A 22,834-nucleotide genomic window follows, 5' to 3' on the forward strand; every position below is an offset into this window, starting at 1 on the left:
ATATTAGCCTTGATGATGTGTTTAGTAAAATGTCTTAAAGAGGACCTTTCACCAATTTGAGCATGTTAAACTCATCATGGTTTTGTGGCTTCAGAGCAGAATATAACATGGCTTTTGTTTTTTCATTCTTCATACTGTTGTGGAGATATTAGCTAGTAAAGTTTAGGATATAATTTATGATAAAACCAACGTGGCGTTCCCAGGAATTCTTCTCTGGGGGAGTGTACTTTTTCCCCTGCATGAGGTGGACCTATCATAAACAGGAGGTGTCATGGAGAGAGAAAAATAGAACATATCACCAGAAGATCAGAAGAAAAATGCTGCCTCCTGTGAGATGTAATGACAGGCAGCCCTGTTCTGTGCACCCATTGTGTACTGTAGAGTAGTGTTGAGCAAATTTGTTCGGCATCTCAAATTCGTGTTCGGGGTTCCGACTTGTTCGCGCCAAAAAATCTGCTCCGCCCATGAACATCCCTGATTTGCCACACTGTCACGCAGATGACATCTGCGTGACAGCGTGGCAAATCAGGGATGTTCGTGGGCGGAGGCGATTTTTTGGCGCGAACAAGTTGGAACCCCGAACACGAATTTGAGATGCCGAACAAATTCACTCAACACTACTGTAGAGCAGAACGGAGTGTGATTACACTTTCAAACAAATTACAGGCACTCAGCGCACCCTTGGTGTGGCCAAACAGTTCAGTGCACATTCCCTCCTTTTTGTTTTTCTTTTATCTCTGACTTCCTCTTCATTGATTGACATCTCTTTTAAGAAAGCTGGAGAAGGGCGGGGAATGATGGAAAGCAAAAAGGTGAGAAGGTGCACTGAAATGTTTAGCCAAGCCAAGGGTGCACTGAGCTCCTGTGCTCGGATTTAAGTCATTTTGTGCTGACATATTCTTCTAAACAAGCTTCGAGTGAGTTGTTGACCAGCCACTTATTATTTGGTCCGTTTCAGAACTCCATTGTGACAATTATAATCTACCATGCACTAGTTAAACATGTATTCTTAAAATAGTAGTACAGAGCAGATTTTCAACATTTTTAAGCTAAGAAGCCTCTAGCCAAAGAAATTTCAATAAAGTAACCCCCAAGGCTACAATCTCTCACAATCAGTCACATTTGTGAGAACATATACATGTTTAACTAACTGCATGTTCAGTTGTGCTGCACTTATTAATATTATACTTTTCTTTAAGTAAAATAGTCATGATTCATATTTTAACCCTTTTGCAAACCTCTAGTTGGCATCATTTTCTAAGTTAATGTTGTGGCCCCGGTTCTGTTTTATTAGATTGCTAATTTATGTGCCCAGGGTGATGGCATTGCACCCACTTGACATCGGCAGGATGTCTGACCGTCTGACCCTGTGCTGTGACAGGGACGTGAAAGAATAACTTCCCTGTTACTTGAAAAAAAAATCCTGAACACATAATGGGGTGTTGTCTTCCAGAGTGCAGCTTCTACATTTGAGCAATCATTAACTATGTCAAAGAGGCGCAGAGGGGATAGGGGGCACTCTAAATGACACCGGGCAATTCATTAAGGCCGGCGTTTCCTGCTCCAGCCTTAAAGGTGTTTTCCCACTTACAAAAGTACATTTTAATCAATAGATCTTGGAATGATAATAAGTTCCACAATTGGATGTGTTTAAATAAAATGTTCCTGTGCTGAGATAATCTTATAAATGTTCCCCCTTTAATGATGTCAGCACAACTCACTCCAGGGTGCCCTTTATTAAGAGGTGCACGCCACTTAATGAATTTGGTGCATCTTCTCAGTGGCATGCACCTCTGTTTTGTCTCGCCAGAAATGCTGCTCCAGTCAGGGACTAAGGTAGCATTTCTGGCGTAAGTAACTATTGCTATTTTGCAGAATTTGACGCTGGGCGTACCCATGACCTGTCCCATCTCAGCCCCTCAGCATCTCCGGCAATTTTGGCAGAGCTGCTTCAAACTGGAGATAATGCTAAAAGTTACAAAATGTTTGCACAGCTCTGCATTGCACAAAATGCTGCAACTTTTCAAAGCCAATTTTCTGATGAATTGCCCCCTATAACCTTTTGTTTTTTCGCTCCTTGTCCTTTTTATGTGAACACTGGTAGCTATAATTTAAAAAGCCATATGTATTATATCACTATTATTTCAAATAGGGAAATGTTTAGAACACACAGTTCATGTATTTTTTCCACATTGAACTCCAATGATGTAAAATAAATAAACCAATAAATATGACATACAAAATAACAAAAAAAAAAATCCCTCACTAGAGACTCCATAAGTGGTGTGTATTTTACATGGCTGTAACTGTAGCTAGCACTCAGATTGAATGCTTAAGAAAACAGAGAGGGAATATGGAGTGAAGGAATAGTCAGATCACCAAATATTGATTAGCATTCTTCATCTGTTAGGCAGCGCACGGAGCCTTCCCAGTCTCGGACGTAGAGACAAATAGCAGAAAAACAAGAAAATCCTCCAGCGGTAGCCAAAAATATAAAAAAGTGAAGTTTATTGACCACATTAAAAACTGTAGTAGCAGGTCACCAAATAGGATCCAAAAGACAAAGGAGAAACAGACCAACTAGTTTCACCATGGTTAAGGTGTTAAGCTGAAACTAGTTGGTCTGTTTCTCCTTTGTCTGTTGGATCCTATTTGCTGACCTGCTACTACAGTTTTTAATGTGATCAATTAACTTCATTTTTTTATATTTTTGGCTACTGCTGGAGGATTTTCTTGCTTTCTGCAGATTGAATGTTATCCTAAATATTCAAAATGTACCCATGGTCACAAAATTTTTCTTTGTCTGTCTGGTCTTGCACATAATCTGCATGTGCCAAGAGTCTGGATAGGGGGGAAATAATTCTAAAATGAAAAGATGTTTGTTTTGGGCAACATCATAAATTAGACATACATTGGCCCCATGACTTGTACAATGTACACATTTTTTAAATATTCACAAAAATTCACCATTCCTAGAAGTAAAGAGAGCCAACTTACCACTGGCCATGGGCTGCAGGTTTCTAGATGCATCATGGGTTTCAGGCTTCTAGATGGCTCATGGGTTTCAGGCTTCTAGATGGCTCATGGGTTTCAGGCTTCTAGATGGCTCATGGGTTGCAGGCTTCTAGATGGCTCATGGGTTGCAGGCTTCTAGATGGCTCATGGGTTTCAGGCTTCTAGATGGCTCATGGGTTGCAGGCTTCTAGATGGCTCATGGGTTTCAGGCTTCTAGATGGCTCATGGGTTGCAGGCTTCTAGATGGCTCATGGGTTGCTGGCTTCTAGATGGCTCATGGGTTGCAGGCTTCTAGATGGCTCATGGGTTGCAGGCTTCTAGATGGCTCATGGGTTGCAGACTTCTAGATGGCTCATGGGTTGCAGACTTCTAGATGGATCATGGGTTGCAGGCTTCTAGATGGCTCATGGGTTGCAGGCTTCTAGATGGCTCATGGGTTGCTGGCTTCTAGATGGCTCATGGGTTGCAGGCTTCTAGATGGCTCATGGGTTGCAGGCTTCTAGATGGCTCATGGGTTGCAGACTTCTAGATGGCTCATGGGTTGCAGACTTCTAGATGGCTCATGGGTTGCAGGCTTCTAGATGGCTCATGGGTTGCAGGCTTCTAGATGGCTCATGGGTTGCAGACTTCTAGATGGCTCATGGGTTGCAGACTTCTAGATGGCTCATGGGTTGCAGACTTCTAGATGGCTCATGGGTTGCAGGCTTCTAGATGGCTCATGGGTTGCAGGCCTCTAGATGGCTCATGGGTTGCAGGCCTCTAGATGGCTCATGGGTTGCAGGCCTCTAGATGGCTCATGGGTTGCAGGCTTCTAGATGGCTCATGGGTTCCAGGCTTCTAGATGGCTCATGGGTTCCAGGCCTCTAGATGGCTCATGGGTTGCAGGCTTCTAGATGGCTCATGGGTTGCAGGCTTCTAGATGGCTCATGGGTTCCAGGCCTCTAGATGGCTCATGGGTTCCAGGCTTCTAGATGGCTCATGGGTTCCAGGCCTCTAGATGGCTCATGGGTTGCTGGCTTCTAGATGGATCATGGGTTGCAGGCTTCTAGCTGGCTCATGGGTTTCAGGCTTCTAGATGGCTCATGAGTTGCAGACTTCTAGATGGCTCATGAGTTGCAGACTTCTAGATGGCTCATGAGTTGCAGACTTCTAGATGGCTCATGGGTTCCAGGCCTCTAGATGGCTCATGGGTTGCAGACTTCTAGATGAATCATAGGTTGCAGGTTCTAGTTCCTTCTCCCATTATCAAGAGACAAAACTTTCCGTGTTCACGCATCATTATATCAGAGCAATTAACAGTGGTCCAAAATAAGTGACAGAGCTCTGCTAGAACATTCCCTCCTACAGTACTTTGGCAAAATTGCTATTTGAAAATCTCATGTAAAAAGACTTTTTTTTTTTTTTAGATTCTCCAAAAAATGGAAATTTGCAATTCTTTAAATTACTGTTTTCATTCCCTGTGTGTATATACAAAGAAGCCATTGCTCCTCCACCCTTCTATCTCCTGGTGCTTCCTCAGAAAACACTGTATAAAACTGTCAGTAAAATGTGTGGAGTTGTGACTGTGGAGATCCATTATGTGCATTATGCCGAAGATGCTTTATTTTCTATTCTGGCTGTCATAAATCTAATCTCTAGCCATAGAGCTGCTCAGTTTCATTCCCCACTCCTCCTTCGGTGGGGAAAATATTTTTAAGCCTTTATTTATACAAGAACTTTATTCTTTTGGGATTGTGAAGTGCTTGCTTTATTGACATACTGCGCCACCATGCCTGGCTGGTGCCTTTGTTAGGTAAAAAGCCTGGATAAAACTCCACATTTCTGTGTCTTTCATCCGCTGGAATTTTTTATAATGATACCATCTCCAGTCTTGGCCTATGCATTCTTGCTTTGATTTTGAAATCAGGTTCAAGAATAGTGTGTTTTGCTGTAAGCAGATAGACAGAGGTATGTGCTTACGGTAAATCATGAAAATCTGAATTTTAGATGATTTGTGTATATATAATTCATACAGTCTAGCTGCAAGCTGCCTGGTTCAGGTAAAATCTGCTAAATATCAGGTATAGTTAGGCTATCAACATGATGCAAATAAGCTTATGGTACGAAACAGCCATTCACATTATTACCACTAAAGCCCCTGTCGCACTAAGCGAGATCGCTAGCGAGATCGCTGCTGAGTCACAAGTTTTGTGACACAACAGCGACCTCAGCAGCGATCTCGCTACGTTTGACACTTAGCAGCGACCAGGCCCCTGCTGTGAGATCGCTGGTCGTGTCGAAATGGCCTGGACCATTTTTTGATCGTTGAGGTCCCGCTGGGTAGCATGCATCAGTGTGTTTGACACCTTACCAACGACCTTGTTGGCGACTCAGAACTGAGACACATAGGCGTGCATCGTTATACAGGTAGCTACGGGTCGCCGCATCGTTGCTGCGTCGTTGGGAAGATCTGACTGTTTGACATCTCACCAGCGACCACATAGCGACGCAGCAACGATCCCTGACAGGTCGTATCGTTGTCGGGATCGCTGTAGCGTCGCTAAGTGTGACGGTACCTTAGGGATATGTGGCATTTTGGAAGAATATTTAACCCCTTCCCGGCAGTGCGATTTTTAATTTTTTCCACTTTTGTTTTCTCCTCCCCTTCTTCCAAGAGTCATAACTTTTTTTTTTATTTCCCCAACTACATTACAGTAGGAGGACTTGTTTTAGGTGGACGAGTTGTTACTTTGAAGGACACCACTAACTTTACCGTATAATGTACTGGAAAACAGGAAAATAAAATACAAATGCGGTCAAATGTTAAAAAAATTACAGATCTGCCATTGGTTTTGGAGTTTTGTCTTTACGGTGTTCATTTTGCTTTAAAAATTGCCTACCAACATCTTTTTTTTCCGTGCTCTGCGCCACAGGTTTCTATTGCGCAGGCGCCGGAAAGTCACAGTGACCCCCCCGGCGCCTGCGCAATAGAAACCTGCGGCACAGAGCACAGGTAGACTGGGCCGGGATGAAGCACAGCGCTCTATGTGAGCGGCGCTTTGCGCACGCCCGGGAAGTCAGGGAGCGCAGTGCACGTCACAGGGCCCTGTGACGTGCAGAGGAGGGGGGGGATATGATAATTAAGCTGAGAGGCGGGGATTTAGGGGAATAATAAGCACATAGGTCGGAAATGCTTGGCGTTCCCCGGACGCCAAGCCTGTAGAGAAAAGAATTGAATAAAATGCTTTTCTCTGCAATCAGACTTCTGCTATGGGCCATACAGGTATGTATAGATTTACTTTTCTATACCCTGTATGGTCATAGTAGAGGTCTGATATCGCTCAGGGGGGTGACAGGTTCCCTCTAAATGGTGGGAAAAAAATACCAGACCTTTCCTACAAAAATAAATAAAATTGGTTTGCGTTGCCATTTTCTGAGACCAATAACATTTTTCTTTTTTTTCCCCATCAATGGAACTATGTGAGGGCTTTTTTTGTTGCATGGCAAGCTGATGTTTTTAACCCCTTTACCTCCGAGGGTGGTTTGCACTTTAATGACTAGGCCAATTTTAACAATTCTGACCAGAATAACTCTGGAACGCTTAATTGAATCCCACTGATTCTGAGATTGTCTTTTCGTGACATATTGTCCTTCATGATATTCGTAAAATTTCTTCGATATCACTTGCAATTTTCAAACTTTGAATTTTCATGCCCTTAAATCAGAGAGATATGTCACACAAAATAGTTAATAATTAACATTTCCCACATGTCTACTTTACATCAGCACAATTTTGCAACCCAAATTTTTTTTTGTTAGGAAGTTATAAGGGCTAAAATTTGACCAGCGATTTCTCATTTTTCCAACAAAATTTACAAAACCATTTTTTTAGGGACCACATCACATTTGAAATGACTTTGAGGGGCCTTTATGACAGAAAATACCCAAAAGTGACACCATTCTAAAAACTGCACCCCTCAAGGTGCTCAAAACCGCATTCAAGAAGTTTATTAACCCTTCAGGTGCTTCACAGGAATTTTTGGAATGTGTAAGAAAAAAAAAGATTTATTTTTTTTCTTACTTTAGACCCCAATTTTTTTATTTTTGCAAGAGTATCAGGAAAAAATGGACCCCACAATTTGTTGTGCAATTCCTCCTGAGCACGCTGATACCACATATTTGGGGGAAAACCACTGTTTGAGCACATGGCAGGGTTCGGATGGAAGGAGTACAGTTTGACTTTTTGAATGTAAAATTTGTTTGAATAATTATCGGATGCCATTTCGCGTTTGGAAAGCCCCTGATGTGCCTAAACAGTGGAAACTGACCACAAGTGACACCATTTTGGAAACTAGACCCCTCAGGGAACTTATCCAGGTGTGTGGTGAGCACCTTGAACCCCCAGGTGCTTCACAGAAGTTTATAACGTAGAGCCGTGAAAATATAAAAAAATCTTACTTTTTCCACAAAAATGATCTTTTAGCCCCATTTTTTTTATTTTCACAAGGGTAAGAGAAGAAAATGGACCCCAAAAAACTGTTGTGCAATTTCTCCTGAGTACGCCAATACCCCATATGTAGGGAAAATACACTGTTTTGGCACTCAGCAGGGTTCAGAAGGGAAGGAGCATGGTGTGACTTTTTGAATGCAAAATTGGCTGGGATCAAGAGCCGACACCATGGCGCGTTTGGAGAGCCCCTCAATTTTTACCATTTTCACTAAAGGGGTTAACTAATGGGACAGTTTTATAGATCAGGTCGTTACGGACATGGCAATAGCAAATATGTGTACTTTTTTTTTTGCTTTGTTTTCTCATTATAATATTTACTTATGGGTACAGTATATTTTTATTTTTTTGGATTATTTTTTTTTTTTTTTAATAATTTTTACAATTTTTTTAATTATTTTTTTTCACTTTGAGACGTTTTTTTAACTTTTACACTTTGTCCCACTATGGGACTTTCATTTTTTGCAGTCTGATTTCTTACACAGCATAAGGATGAAGCATCATCCCCTATGCTGTGCAGACTGTCAGCCCCTGCACACACAAGCTAGGTAGATTGTGCACTGAGCACGATCTACCTATCTTGCTGATGCTTGGTGACCCGGATGTCGTCATGACGACATCGGGTCACCATGGCGACTATCCAGACCCGACACAGACAGCGCAGGACGCTGGATAGGAGGTAAGATGGGGCACTCTCACCGCTGCTTTCCCCAGAAATGCTGCGATCGATTTCGATCGCAGCATTTCGGGGGTTAATGTGCTGGGAGCAGTGTGGGACCGCTCTTAGCACATAGCACTGGGTGTCGGCTGTGTCAATCAGCTGACACCCGGCAGCGATCGCGCTAGCACAGCCTCTGTGTGTGCGCGATCACCAGGGCATATTAATACGTATCTGGTCAATAGGCCCAGGGCGCAGATACGTATTAATATGCCCCACGTCAGAAAAGGGTTCATGATAATAATTTCAATTATCCCATTTTAATTGTTGTTTTGTTGTTTTTTTTGCATTTTTTGGGGGGAGGTGGGATAACTGAAAAAAAAAACAAAAACACAATTTTGGTGTTTTCATTTTTATTTCACTTTAAGCAATTTGTTGTATCGCTTAATTAATATTTTTTATTGCTTTTTTTGTGGATGCTCCTATGTCAGATATGTTATTAAATGCATTGTGTTTTTAAAGCCAAATTTTTAAGAGAGTCTTAAAGGTGTATTCTCAAGTTGTGTCTTGAGCAGCTCAGAGCAATGCTGTCTCCTTACAATCTCTCTACTTCCTGGTTTCTGGTAGGGCAGGTTCTGATGAGCAGAGCTGTAATATTAGTAGAATTAAAAAGCACAGTGCAAAATCTGCCAAAACCCATTCAGCTATCAGTGGTTTGTTTTGAGTCTACACTGGTATCACAATATTTACTTTTAGAGACAACAGGGCATTTAACCAAGCACATGACTCTGCAGGGAGAGTTAAGGCCCCGTCACACATAGCGAGATCGCTAGCGAGATCGTTAGTGCGTCACGGTTTTGGGATCGCTGGAGAGTCGTTTCGTGATCGCTGGGGAGCTGTCAAACATGCAGAACTTCCCAACGATTTCGGCCGCCCCAGCGATCTAACTAACGATCTCGGCGGTCGTTGGAACGCTTTCACACAGCAGCTATTTCAACGATCCACACCTTGATAGGGACTGTACTATGTCACAAAGGCGTGCATAAAATCACTTTTCCGCGCCCCCTCATCTCCTATTGGTGGACGCTACTGCGTTCTGATTGGGCGGCCTTGGTTTAACATCGCTACTGCGTCTCCGGTCAGATGGAATCACTACTGCGTCTCCGGTCAGACGGGAACACTGGTGTGTGCATTGTTCCTGTACAGATGTATGGATGTCCATATATTTATATGAATATATATATAGAGATGTAAATGGCCATTTATGTGTATGCATATCTGTATGTTTGAGAGTATGTATGTGTATATATAGTTATCTGTATACGTATGTGTATATGAGTGTGTGTATATATTTATGTACTTAAAAATATGTATGAGTACATGGATGAATCTGTTTACATACGAGTACACTAATGATAGTAGAACACACAGTTTATTAGACACATCAGTACAGAAATGTCAGTAGTGTAGAAACATGAGTAGTTGCCCACTATAGGTTCTAATGCTGCCAAGGAACAGCACCAGGACCGTTAAAATACTGGCAGTAGTTGTCGCGGCAGGTCTTCGCATCATGGGTGTTTCTGCCATGTCCCACTGGTTGAAGGCCTGCAATTGCTGGATCGTTTGCATGCCATTCACCGAGCTCCACTTCCCCATTGGCTAGGTCCACAGAGTCCACGAAGCCAGGCGGACAGTACGTAATTGCATCATGTCGACGAAGAAAGTTGTGAAGCGTGCAACAGGCCAAAACAACAGAGTCTATTGATTTAAGCTTCATGTTAATTGAAAAACTCTGAAGCGGTTGGCCAGGACAGCGTGTCAGAAAACGTGCTGTGTGGGTGTGTGTGCACGAGACCCCTAAAATATCTGCCCATGCAAAAGCATATATATACAGATAGAAGCCAAGCCCTCCCTCCCTGAAGAGCAATGATAGCAGATAATTGGTAGATGTCCTATAAATGAATTAAAAATGGAGACTCATTTGAGACCCCAAACAATACCTACCTCGCTAAAGATGTCTGATTTCTTCAAAGTGGAGTCACAGCCGGAGAACGGTGGTGGGATCCGGAAAACAAGGACGCAGTAGCGACCACCAATCGGGGACGAGGGGCGCGGAAAAGTCCAATTTATGCTCGCCTACGTGTCTCAGTTCTGAATCGCTAACGAGGTTGTTAAGGTGTCAAATACAGCGATGCACACTGCCCAGCGGGAGCGCAACGACCCAGGAATGGTCCAGGAAGCTTTGTAACGATCAGCGATCTCACAGCAGGGACCTGATCATTGCTACCTGTCAGACATAACGAGATCGCTAGCGAGATCGCTATTGCGTCACGAACACCGTGACGCATCAACGATCTCGCTAGCGATCTCGTTATGTGTGACGGGGCCTTTAGAGCCATGATACTTTGTGCTGGGGATTATGATTCTACAGGATTGATAAAAGCAAGAATTATAACAGCAGTTTTTCAGAAGCTGAGAGGAAGGAGAAGCAAGGTGGGTAGATAACTCCTGTATAAAAATCAATACACCAGAGAGATGTGACTGGTATGTTAGAAGTTAATTTCTTCTTCTGGAATGTAACTAATGCACATTGTTGCCAGGGTCCGGGTAGGCTCTAGTGGCTGAGTTCTATGCTAACGAGCTGTACACTATGAAAGATAAAAGCTCTCATTGCAGGAGAATGACAGCAAAAGACAAAAAAGCAATTGCAAACTTGCTTTTTTTCATGCTAACTAATTAAAGCAATTTAATAACTTGATAACACGTTTCTTATGGGTAAAGGCCTCTATGTAGGTAGAAACATGGTGTCTGTATATTGGTAATAAAGATAAATTATTACATCGTGTCAAAAATGTTTTTATCTGGATGATCGTTGTTGGAGAGACTAGATCATGTTACATGATGATAAGTCACATGGGATTATAAATCACATGACACTGATAAATTACCTATAAATTATTTACCTATAGCTAAAAATTCAGATGCATGAAAACAAGTGAGGTAAAAAAACTTTATAATGGCTGAAATATTAAGAATAAAGATAAACATTAAAATAAGTAATAGCGGGTAAATATAAGCTCTGCCAAAACAATTCAATCAAATAAAGAATTCATATAAACTTTCTTTTATAACTAATGCGTAAATGTCAATAAACACACCAACACTGACAGATTCACCATTCAACTCGTCCACTTACCTACTGGATGAGCGACTTACCCCTTCTAATAAAGATGATAAGAAAATATGCAAAAGAAGAAATATGAGTGCGTGGGCGGTTGAGGAGCAGAACTCTAACAGTAGGGTATTACTTCAGGTGGACAAAAGCCAGAGAACCTCTCTTAAATATCTAAGTACAATGTATGTCTTCATATAATACAGAATTAAATGGCCGAGTCTGATCCTCAAAACTGCTAAGAATAGGACGTGGTCTGAATCTTACGGACTGGAGACACAGATCCGTTTTTAAAATGGATCAATGAAACGCTATGGGTCAGCGTTCTGTCTGAGATAAATACGGTTAGCACACAGATGTAGACTCGGATTCATGAATGTAGCCTTATTGATCAGAATCCACAGGGCCTATATCAGACTTCTCCCATGACAATAATACTTTATTATTTTTCCACTGTCATGAGCTCCAATGAATAAATGATAATTAGTAAATTGGTGTGGGTTCCACTAATAAGACTCCTAATGATTGCTAGAACTCCTTATGGTTGCGATCCCTGAGATCCAGAACTTACACCCCCGCCCCGGTACGCTCATGGTTGGTAGACCACGGCCAGAAAGAGTTGAATGGAGTGACTTTCGAACATGTGCCCTACCATTCTATTCTTAGTATATGACACTGAAGATATGAAGATAGGTCAGTGCTGCTCTTCCCTCCCCGATCTTCATCACTGTCATAGACTTCGTTCTGCGCAGTCTTGCTGCTAAGGAAGTCCCAGGGGGAAATTTACACTAATCTTACAATTATCCCCTATGTTAGTGGATAGGTGATAATTTATGTAGACTCTTTTATACCCTTGTAACCTCTGGCAATGCTTAACCTGAGAGCGGTCATAAAATACTGTATGAAAGCTAACCAGATTGATAGGTCTTTAAAATATTTTCTTCTTCTTTTCTACATTTATATTGTTTTGTGATTTTCTTTTTATATTCTTGTATTCCTCTGCTCAATAAGTCCATAGCAGCAGCGCTTTGGTTGTCATTTTGATGTTAATGGCTGGTTTCTAACACATCCCGGCCCTGCTAGATTAGGACATGTCACGTTATATAACCTCTCTGCTGCTGAAAGGGTTGGCTATTCTTTTATCCTTCCTTTATCACTAATGCATTTCTCTTTCTTGCTGCTTTCTTTCTTTGTAGCTCGATTCTAACATTCACTGATAATGCAAGTCAGACGTCTTTAGTAGAATTCTTTCTAAAAATGATGTGCAATCGCAGTAAAAAATGTTTTATAGTAGAAGGGTTTTATTACATAATATTAATACACATAAGCTTTCTGAAGTTATAAAGAAGCTAGATTTTACTACATCAACAATCATCTATATAGTGCAAAAAGAATTATCATATTAACCTGTCAAGTGCACCCCTCTGTGTTATACTGTATACACACTCCTCAGAGAAGAAAACGTTGTGGAGTTATGGAAATCACAGGATCGATTAACATGTTAATTATATGCAAATGATGAAAAAATGTAAACAACATTTTCTAAACATATCTATGCAGTATCAAGTATGAGTACCACATACAGAAATACATGCACTTACATGCCTTGGCATGATATCATTAACCACTTTACAGCCTGGGGCGTATTAGTACGCACCAGGCTGTCACCCTCTGTTCAGCGCGGGCTCCGGCGCTGAGCCCACACTGATCCGGGCACACGTCAGCTGATTTATACAGCTGACATGTGCCGCAACAGCCGCGGGTGGAATCGCGATCCACCTGCAGCTGTTAACATGTTAAATGCCGCTGTCAATCTCTGACAGCGGCATTTAACATCGCCGCGCCAGTAGCGTGTCACTCACCCCGCCCCATCGGTGACCCCGTCACGTGATCGCGGGTCACTGATGGGTGGGCATGACAACCCTGGGTCTGCAGCAGACCCCAGTGGTTGTCATGTGCTGATCGCTATGAGTGCCACCTAGTGGTTGGCACTCATAACACAGGAGCATTTCTGCTACATACAGGTGATTTGCTCATCACCTCTATGTAGCAGAGGAGATCAGACAAGTGCTGCTTCTAGTCTCCTATGGAGACTATAAAAGCAAGCAAAAAGTGAAAAAAAAATGTTTTTAAAAATATTTAAAAAATTTAAAAAATATAAAAGTTTAAATCACCCCCCTTTTGCCCCATTCAAAATAAAATAATTAAAAAAAACGCACATACACATGTTTGGTATCGCCGCGTTCAGAATCGCCCGATCTATCAATATAAAAAAAGAATTAATCCAATCGGTAAATGGCGTAACGAGAAAAAAGTTCTAAACGCCAGAATTATGTTTTTTGGTCGCCGCAATATTGCAATAAAATGCAATAACGGGTGATCAAAACATCAGATCTACCCCAAAATGGTATCAATAAAAACTTCAGCTCGGCGCACAAAAAATAAGCCCTCACCCGGCCCCAGATCCAGAAAAATGGAGACACCTATGGGTCTTGGAAAATTGCGCCATTTTTTTTTTTTTTTTGGCAAAATTTTTTTTCACCACTTAAATAAAAAAGAACCTATACATGTTTGGTGTCTACGATCTCACAATGACCTGGAGAATAAGAATGGCAGGTCAGTTTTAGCATTCAGTGAACGTGGTAAAAAAAAACAGAAAAAAAAAACCATCTGTGGTATTGCACTTTTTTTGCAATTTCACTGGACTTGGAATTTTTTTCCTGTTTTCCAGTACGCAATATGGTAAAACTAGTAATGGTGTTCAAAAGTACAACTCGTCCCGCAAAAAATAAGCCCTCACACGGCCATATTGACCAAAAAATAAAAACGCTATGGCTCTGGGAACAAAGGGAGCAAAAAACGAAAATGCAAAAACGGAAAATTCCAGGGTCCTTAAGGGCTTAAGGTAATTAATGTTTGTCTGGGGAATGTTCTGCCACACTGAATGTACTTGGGTACGCAAACCATCAAGATCCGCTGCTGACAGCTTTCTTTGCAATTGTCAGCCAGTGACTTCCCAGATGTGCTTAGTAGGAGACAAGTCTGGAGACTCTGCAAGACTTGGTAGGATGTTTAGGTCATGCAGGCTGCTCACAGTAGCAAGAGAAACATGAGGCCTGGCTTTGTCATCTTGAAAATCAGCCCCTGGGACACTTTGGAGGAATGGCAGCATCATTGGCTCTATTGAATAACATTGGTCTGAATACTGTCAGTTTTTTTTCACGTTCAGCATTTGGACCGAAAATACAGTTGTGTAGACATTGTCTTAAAATGGCAGAATTTGGACTGTGTGAACAAAAATTTATGGTTTTACGATGCACAAAACCCTTAAACTTCTATAAGCGTCTGGCAGCAAGATGGGAAGTTTGGAAGAGAAAAAAAATTTGCTGGGACAAATAAATGCACTCTGGGGCCAGTTATATAAGATTCCAATTAAGCTATCAGTTTGTGTAATGAAACACACGCAACCGTTGGGAAAACATACAAAATCCATGTGGATGGAGAACCAAAAACTCTAGCCATGCAATGCAACAATGCTAACCATTGTGCATTCTGTTATGTGGATCCTCAAAAAGGTAGCATAGAAAACAATTACGATAGTGCACAGTTCCTTGGGGTAGGGGCTAATCTGAAAATATCTCTATAAAAAATAAAACGAAATCCCTGTTTACATAATGCTTTTGATATTAACCAATGTGCAAGGTATTAAAATATACAGCAGAACATATTGGAAAACTGAGGTCTGAGCAGAGCCGCATAAATATTGAAATATTCCCCATGACGTATACCTGTTGTGTGCGCATATAAGCTAATAAATTCCCTTTCACTAGCAAGAATCCTCAGCAAAATCCATAAGAGTTATGTACAGATTTATCACGGATTTTCTAGTGATCTGAACTTCACCCTATTCCATTGGATGACCATTTCATTGACTTTGCTGGTTCTGTAATAGGCTGCAGATTTTCCATACAGATTTCTCGAACTGTTTGCATGTTCAGGTTTATGCAATTTTTGAAGCCAAAATAGAGTATATTTAAAAAAGAAGTATCTATCCCCAATTCACCAAGACAGTGAAAACTCACAAAGAAACTACCAATAGAACAAAAATGTTGCAACATTTCAAGCAGTTTCCGCCAGCATTTTGCAATATGCAAATTGCCTCTTCAGAGAAGAAGAGAACTTGACCTGTAATCTCAATTTGCAGACAGTGTTTCTTGGTGTCTGCAAATTGAGACTCCCCGAAACACATTGTCTGCAAATTGAGACACCCCGAAACACAGTGTCTGCAAATTGAGATTCTGGTTTGGCTTTTATCCTAATTTATATGGAAAGACTCGTTAAAGGGTGGATATTGACTTTTAGGATTACTACTTCCAATAAGTGGCACTAGAGTTCTAGTCCTCTTCCTCTCTGAAGAGACAATTTGGATATTTAATTTCCCAGAGGAGCATGCATGGCCTATAAGTCTCCTCACTATGATATGACAGGCCTGGCATGTCACACTCCACAAGGAGAAATGTTACCCATTAGATCCCAGAATTCTGGAAAAAACTAATGAATCTCGGCATCAGTCTTTTCTTTACAGTTGTCTTCCGTGTATGATCCAGTATTGGCTTTAGATTCGAAAACTGCAAAAAAACCCTTAGACATGAAAATAAATACTATAAGAATGTCTTGTGTGAACCCGGCCATAATATTAGAGGAGTAGCATATAATAATCAGAAACATTTCAAAATAGATACTTCTTTACCAAGGGGGCATCTTCTACATCTGGAGGAAAGAAGGTTTAATCATAATCACAGACGCGGATTCTTTACTGTAAGAGCAGTGAGACTATGGAACTCTCTGCCGCATGATGTTGTAATGAGTGATTCACTGTTAAAATTTAAGAAGGGCATGGATGCCTTTCTTGAAAAGTATAATATTACAGGTTATATATACTAGATTCCTTGATAGGACGTTGATCCAGGGAACTAGTCTGATTGTCGTATGGAGTCAGGAAGGAATTTTTTTCCCCAATGTGGAGCTTAGTGTTTGCCACATGGGTTTTTTTTTGCCTTCCTCTGGATCAACAAGTTAGGCTATGGGTTGAACTAGATGGACTTAGTCTTCCTTCAACCTTAAAAACTATGTTACGATGTTGCTATTTTAGAAAGTAGTCCCAGACAGAGAAGCTATACATAAGAAAACAAACAAAAAGTAAAAATAAGAAATAGTCTAGTGTAAAGAAGAACAAAAAAGGTCTAGCTTGAATAATAGCAAATCATGTGTTTAAAAAAGGCCATAATAAGTTTCACTGTATCAGCCAGACTGTGCTCCATTATTTTTCACAGGAATTAGTCTAGCAAAGCCGGTGACAGCTATTCATTCCTTATTAATAGAGACGACAGGCACAGTTCTGTTTCTTATAAATGAGCTAAACTAACCTTATTATGTCTTCTGTTTCACTTCATTTGCGCTTGTTAACTGGGGCTTGTGTGAATATGTGCATAATACATATGTAGATAACCAGATCTGTTGTGTTTGGTCATAGAAAACAAATGATCTGTGCATTAGATCAATGTCAGCTAAACCTGTGGATTTTGGCAGACCTGTTGCACATTCGAATGCTTATGAGGCTTGGAGGGAAGAAGGATTGGGCTACCATAACAACTTATGACTTATCTACCAAATGTATGGCCATCCTAAGACACTGTTCACACTTACATTCTTTCAGTGGTATGTTGCGTTGATTGTGATGTGTTATTCTACCCAATAAAGAAAAAAGAAAGGAGCCTTATATTGTATAAAAGCTTACACCATTTCATTTGGATTCTTTCAAAAATCGGATTAAAATGGATCTGTCCAAGTTAAAATAAAGGTTTTTATGAAAGATTCACTAAAAGGTTTACTTATTGTTTGAGCTCTTGACTGAGAATGTGATGTCTGGTGTTCTTTAATTGACTCATTTTGTTATCTTGAAAGAAATGTGATTTTAATGGGAATATTCCATCGAAAAATGACCTATTGTTTAAATTTGTGTTTTGTTTTTTTTTGTTAAATTTATTTTTTATTATAGTTTTTTTTTTATTTGTTAATGCGATTTATATATATAATTTTTCACACAGGCCGCTAAGCTGAATACTAGATTAGTTGTCCCTGTTCTGCAAAGGATGCTACATGGCCATATGTTGGTTACAACTCATTGGCTTGAATATCTTGATCTCTACAAAGGTCAGGGAGGGGGGCGAGCTGTGACCGTCAGATGGTCCTGTGTTATCTGCTGCATACAGACTTTACCTGTCGTTGTAATTTCATGCATCATGATAATGTGACTGCTGAAATGTCATCATTACAGTACAGGAAGTATGAGCTTCGTGTTATGCTTAGTGGCCAGTGTGAAAAAGATTTTTTTTTATTAATACAGAAATTTGACAAATGAAAAAATGAAAAACATGTCTACAACTGTGAACTTTTGGTTTTCTTTTCATTGTGAAGCAAACAACAAATAAGACAAAATAACTGAAAACTTCAGTGTGCATAACTATTCAACCCTGCATAAATATTCACCCCCCCCTAAAGTCAGTACTTTGTAGAGCCTCTTTTTGTGGCAATTACAGCTGCAAGTCGCTTTGGAGAAGTCTCTATGAGCTTTCCACATCTTGCCACTGGGATTTTTTCCCATTCTTCAAGGCAAAACTGCTCCAGCTCCTTCAAGTTAGATGGTTCCCTTTGGTGAACAGCAATCTTCAAGTCTGACCATAGATTCTCAATTGGATTAAGGTCTGAGCTTTGACTAGTCCACTCCAAAACATTTACAGATTTACCCTTAAACCACTCGAGTGTTGCTTTACCAAAATGCTTTGGGTTATTGTCATGTTGGAAGGTAAACCTCCGTCCCAATCTCAAATCACTGACAGACTGAAACAAGTTTTGCTCAAGAATATCCCTGTATTTTGTACCATCCACGCTCGACTTGAACCATTTTCCCTGTCTCTGCTGCTGAAAAAGATCCCCACAGCATGATGCTGCCACCGCCATGTTTCACTATGGGGATGGTATTCTTGGGGTGTTGAGCTGTGTTGGTGTGGCGCCAGACATAGCGTTTACATTAGTTGCCAAAAAGTTCAAAGTTAGACTTATCTGATCACAGCACCTTCCTCCACACATTTGGGGAGTCTCCCACCTGTCTTTTGGCAAACTCAAAATGAGCCTTACAATTTTTGTTTTTAAGTAAAGGCTTTTTTTAAGCCCACTCTTCTATTAAGCCAACTCCATGGAGCTTATTGTGGTCGTATCGACAAATACTCCAGTCTTTGCATGGGAACTCTGCAGCTCCCTCAGGGTTACCTTTGGTCCCTGTGCTGCCTTTTTGATTAATGCCCTCCTTGCTCTGGCTGAGAGTTTTGGTGGGGCGCCCTCTCTTGGCAGGTTTGTTGTGGTACCATGTTCTTTTCTTTTGATGATAATGGATTTGATGGTGCTCCTTGGGATCATCAGAAATTGAGATTTTTTTTATAACCCAACCCTGACTTGGACTTTTTCAACAACTTTGTCCCGGACATGTTCGGAGATCTCCTTGGTCTTCATGGTGTTTGTTTGGTTAGTGGTGCCTCTTGCATAATGGTGTTGCAGCCTCTGTGGCCTTTTAGAAAAGATGTGTATATACTGACAGACCATGTGACACTTAGATTATTATTATTATTATTATTTATTATTATAGCGCCATTCATTCTATGGCTCTTTACACGTGAAAGGGATATACATAGCACAAACAAATACAATACATTTTGAACAATACAAGTCGGCGACTGGTACAGGAGGAGCGAGGACCCTGCCCGCGAGGGCTCACAATCTACAGGGGATGGGTGAGGATACAGTAGGCGAGTGTAAAGCTGGTCGTGCAGCGAATGGTGGAGCGAGGGTTACTGCAGGTTGTAAGCTTGTCGGAAGAGGTGGGCCTTCAGGATCCTTTTGAAGGTTTCCATGGTAGGCAAGAGTCTGATGTGTTGGGGTAGAGAGTTCCAGAGTAGGGGGGGATGCACCGGAGAAATCTTGTATGCGATTGTGGAAAGAGGAGATAAGAGGGGAGTAGAAAAGGAGATCTTGTGAGGATCGGAGGTTGCATGTAGGTAAGTACCGGGAGACTAGGTCACAGATGTATGGAGGAGACAGGTTGTGGATGGTATTGTATGCCATGGTTAGGGTTTTGAACTGGAGTCTCTGGGCAATGGGGAGCCAGTGAAGGGATTGACAGAGGGGAGAGGCTGGGGAATAGCGGGGGAACAGGTGAATTAGTCGGGCAGCAGAGTTTAGGATAGATTGGAGGGGTGCAAGAGTGGTAGAAGGGAGGCCACAGAGCAGGAGGTTGCAGTAGTCGAGGCGGGAGATGATAAACGCGTGCACTAGTGTTTTTGCAGATTCTGGGTTGAGGAATGTGCAGATCCACAAGATATTTTTAAGTTGGAGTCGGCAGAAAGTGGAAAGGGCTTGGATATGTGGTTTAAAGGAGAAGTTAGAGTCCAGGGTTATCCCGAGGCAGCGGGCTTGCAGGACTGGGGAGAGTGGGCAAACATTGACATTGATGGATAAGTCAGATTGCACACAGGTGGACTTCCTTTCACTAAGCATGTGACTTATGAAGGTAATTGCTTGCACCAGAAAATTTAAGGGGGCATCATAGCAAAAGGGATGAATACATATGCACATGTCAATTTTTAGTTATTTGATCCCATCAATTTAATTTATGCCTATATTTTTCTCACTTCACCAACTTAGATTATTTAGTGCTGATGCATCACACACAAATCAGATTGCAAAAATATTTAAACACAGGTTGTAATGTAACAAAATAGATAAAAAAAACAGGGGGGTGAATACTTTCGCAAGCCACTGTAATATAAAAAAAATATTTAACAAAAAAAAATATTTAACCAAAATGTTATTTTCTGATAACATGTTCCATTAACATTTATGAAGTTTTTATACTACATAAACCTATAAGGTAGGGCTTGTGGATTTGTTGATTCATCAAAAATGGTATTTTGTATAATAGTCTTGATGCAAATTATGCTGGAGTAAGATGCACCAGATTCATTAAAGGGAATTTGTCATCATGATTTTTCTACCTAATCTGAGAGCATCATACTGTAAAGGCATAGCCCTTGATTCTAGTGATGAGTTGCTTACTGGGCTGCTTGCTGTACTTTTTAATAAAATCCATTTTATCAGCAGGGTTTATTGCTAGAGGACTATTAAACCTGCTACCATATAGTCATCCATATTCATGAAATCTGTATAACTCTGCCTCCACCTCCAATTGACAGTTTTCTGCCTATGCACAGTGTGCAAAGAAAGCTGCCAATCAGTGGTGTGAATGGGGTTATAAAGAGCTCAGAGGACTGTTCTTCAGCAGGTGAAACTGTGATTTTATCAAAACTGCAGCAATCAACCCAGTAACTGATACACCTGCTGGAATCAGGGTCTCTGCCCCTACATCATGCAGCTCTCATATGGGGTAGTAAAAAGTTGGTTATAGATTCCTTTAAAGTGTGTACCTGTTAATGAATTTGGCACATCTTTTAGCTGCTACTGGTTTCCTGACAGTCTCGTAGGCATATGAGATGGTCAAGTTCAGGTCAGGAGACCCGCGGCTGGTCCGTGCATCCCGGCTCGTGTATGGGTCGTAAGATATGGATGTGTGAAACTAGCCTTTAATGCGGGAACCACCTTATTCCAATAACATTCATTTCAACGGGGATGTGTTACAGTTCTTTGCATAAGTAATTAGCAGCGCTGATGTGCTGAAAGGGGTCTAAGGCTTTTTACTGTAGTGAGCTGCAGGGGTTTCAGTTTTAATAGTGTTCAAGAGAATATGAGTCTAAAAAAATAGCCAGAAGAGTGCAAACTGTATTTATTATATAATTCTGGCCAAGTAGAATCAGCATGAACCATTCATGGTATATACAGCAGCTCATTTTCTAGCTTTCCATGGTGTTAATCATGTTCCTGCTGGGACATTGTCACTTAAATATACAAATCTGTACATTTTATTAAAGGAAAGAGTAAAGAGTGTCAAAATTAATTTCCTGCAATTTCATGTTCTAATGTATAATGCATGTATAACACTGCACAACCATTAAGTAGTCTTAGTGCGTCTACAATTTTGCTTGGTGGCTCTATTATAAATATGAGTCATGTACATATATAGATGAGGATCCTGGAATGAAAAGCTAAGGAACCTCTGGACCCCATTCATGTTGGTGGGACTCGTCAATGCAGTTATCACAACAATTAGAAAATGAAAATGGTGTTTCCCTATAAATGATAAAAATATATAATATTCTGGTTTTAAGGCCTAGAGCACTTTCTAGTCCTATTAAGTTTCAATAATTTGTTTTAATTTTCTTACAGAAAGTGAGTGAGAAAGTTGGGGGAGCTGAAGGCACCAAGCTAGATGAGGACTTTAAAGAAATGGAGAGGGTAAGTGTATAGTTTTAAGTTGGGTACTGATCTATGTCTATGCATTGCAAAGGGTGAAATCCGCCACAGCATAAATTGACATTCCGCAGATTTTAGGTGACATTTTGTGAATTCTCATCAACAATGCTGATACTGTAATACACAGCTTTTCCATACATTGTTTCAGTATAATGTCCACCAGCAGCATTGGACAGTTATGTCTTCTGAGACTGTCTACCTGCTGTATTGTATAATGTGCTTTTTATTTGAAAAGCAGCCCACGGGACACAGGACGAAAATCGTGTCTGCTGTATATCTTATATCTGCATCATAGCATTCATTATTCCATCATATGATATTCTATATAGTAGGTACTTATATATATATATATATATATATATATATATATATATATATATATATATACAGTACAGACCAAAAGTTTGCACACACCTTCTCATTTGAAGATTTTTCTGTATTTTCAGGACTATGAAAATTGTACATTCACACTGAAGGCATCAAAACTATGAATTAACACATGTGGAATTATATACTTAACAAAAAAGTGTGAAACAACTGAAAATATGTCTTATATTCTAGGTTCTTCAAAGTAGCCACCTTTTGCTTTGATGACTGCTTTGCACACTCTTGGCATTCTCTTGATGAGCTTCAAGAGGTCGTCACCGGAAATGGTTTTCACTTCACAGGTGTGCCCTGTCAGGTTTAATAAGTGGGATTTCTTGCCTTATAAATGGGGTTGGGACCATCAGTTGTGTTGTGCAGAAGTCTGGTGGATACTCAGCTGATAGTCCTACTGAATAGACTGTTAGGTTATGTGCCCATGATGCAGAAATGCTCAGGATTTTTTCCTGAACGTTTCTGCATCTCCCTGGCAGAAAAAAACGCATGCGGATTGTACATGCGGATTGTATATGCGTTTTTCCTGCCAGGGACATGCGGATGTGAAGCGTTTTTGCATGCATTTCCGCATGCGGGTTGACAAGCGCTTTCCAAGCGATTTTAGCATCACTTGGAAAGTGCTTGACAACTCGGTCACACTATA

General features: G+C 40.8%; 1 protein-coding gene across 1 annotated transcript in view; it reads left to right on the plus strand.

The window, feature by feature from the left end:
- Positions 1-22,834, plus strand: part of SH3GL2 (SH3 domain containing GRB2 like 2, endophilin A1) — a 202,963-nt gene that overhangs the window by 114,776 nt on the left and 65,353 nt on the right. Inside the window, exon 2 of the mRNA XM_073665453.1 lies at positions 21,724-21,792. Coding sequence (XP_073521554.1) covers positions 21,724-21,792 — 69 coding nt within the window. The remainder of the gene's footprint in view (positions 1-21,723; positions 21,793-22,834) is intronic.

Source organism: Phyllobates terribilis, unplaced genomic scaffold (assembly GCF_046119375.1).
Source record: "Phyllobates terribilis strain yellow unplaced genomic scaffold, ASM4611937v1 Scaffold_1__5_contigs__length_1240528914, whole genome shotgun sequence".
NCBI lineage: Eukaryota > Metazoa > Chordata > Amphibia > Anura > Dendrobatidae > Phyllobates > Phyllobates terribilis.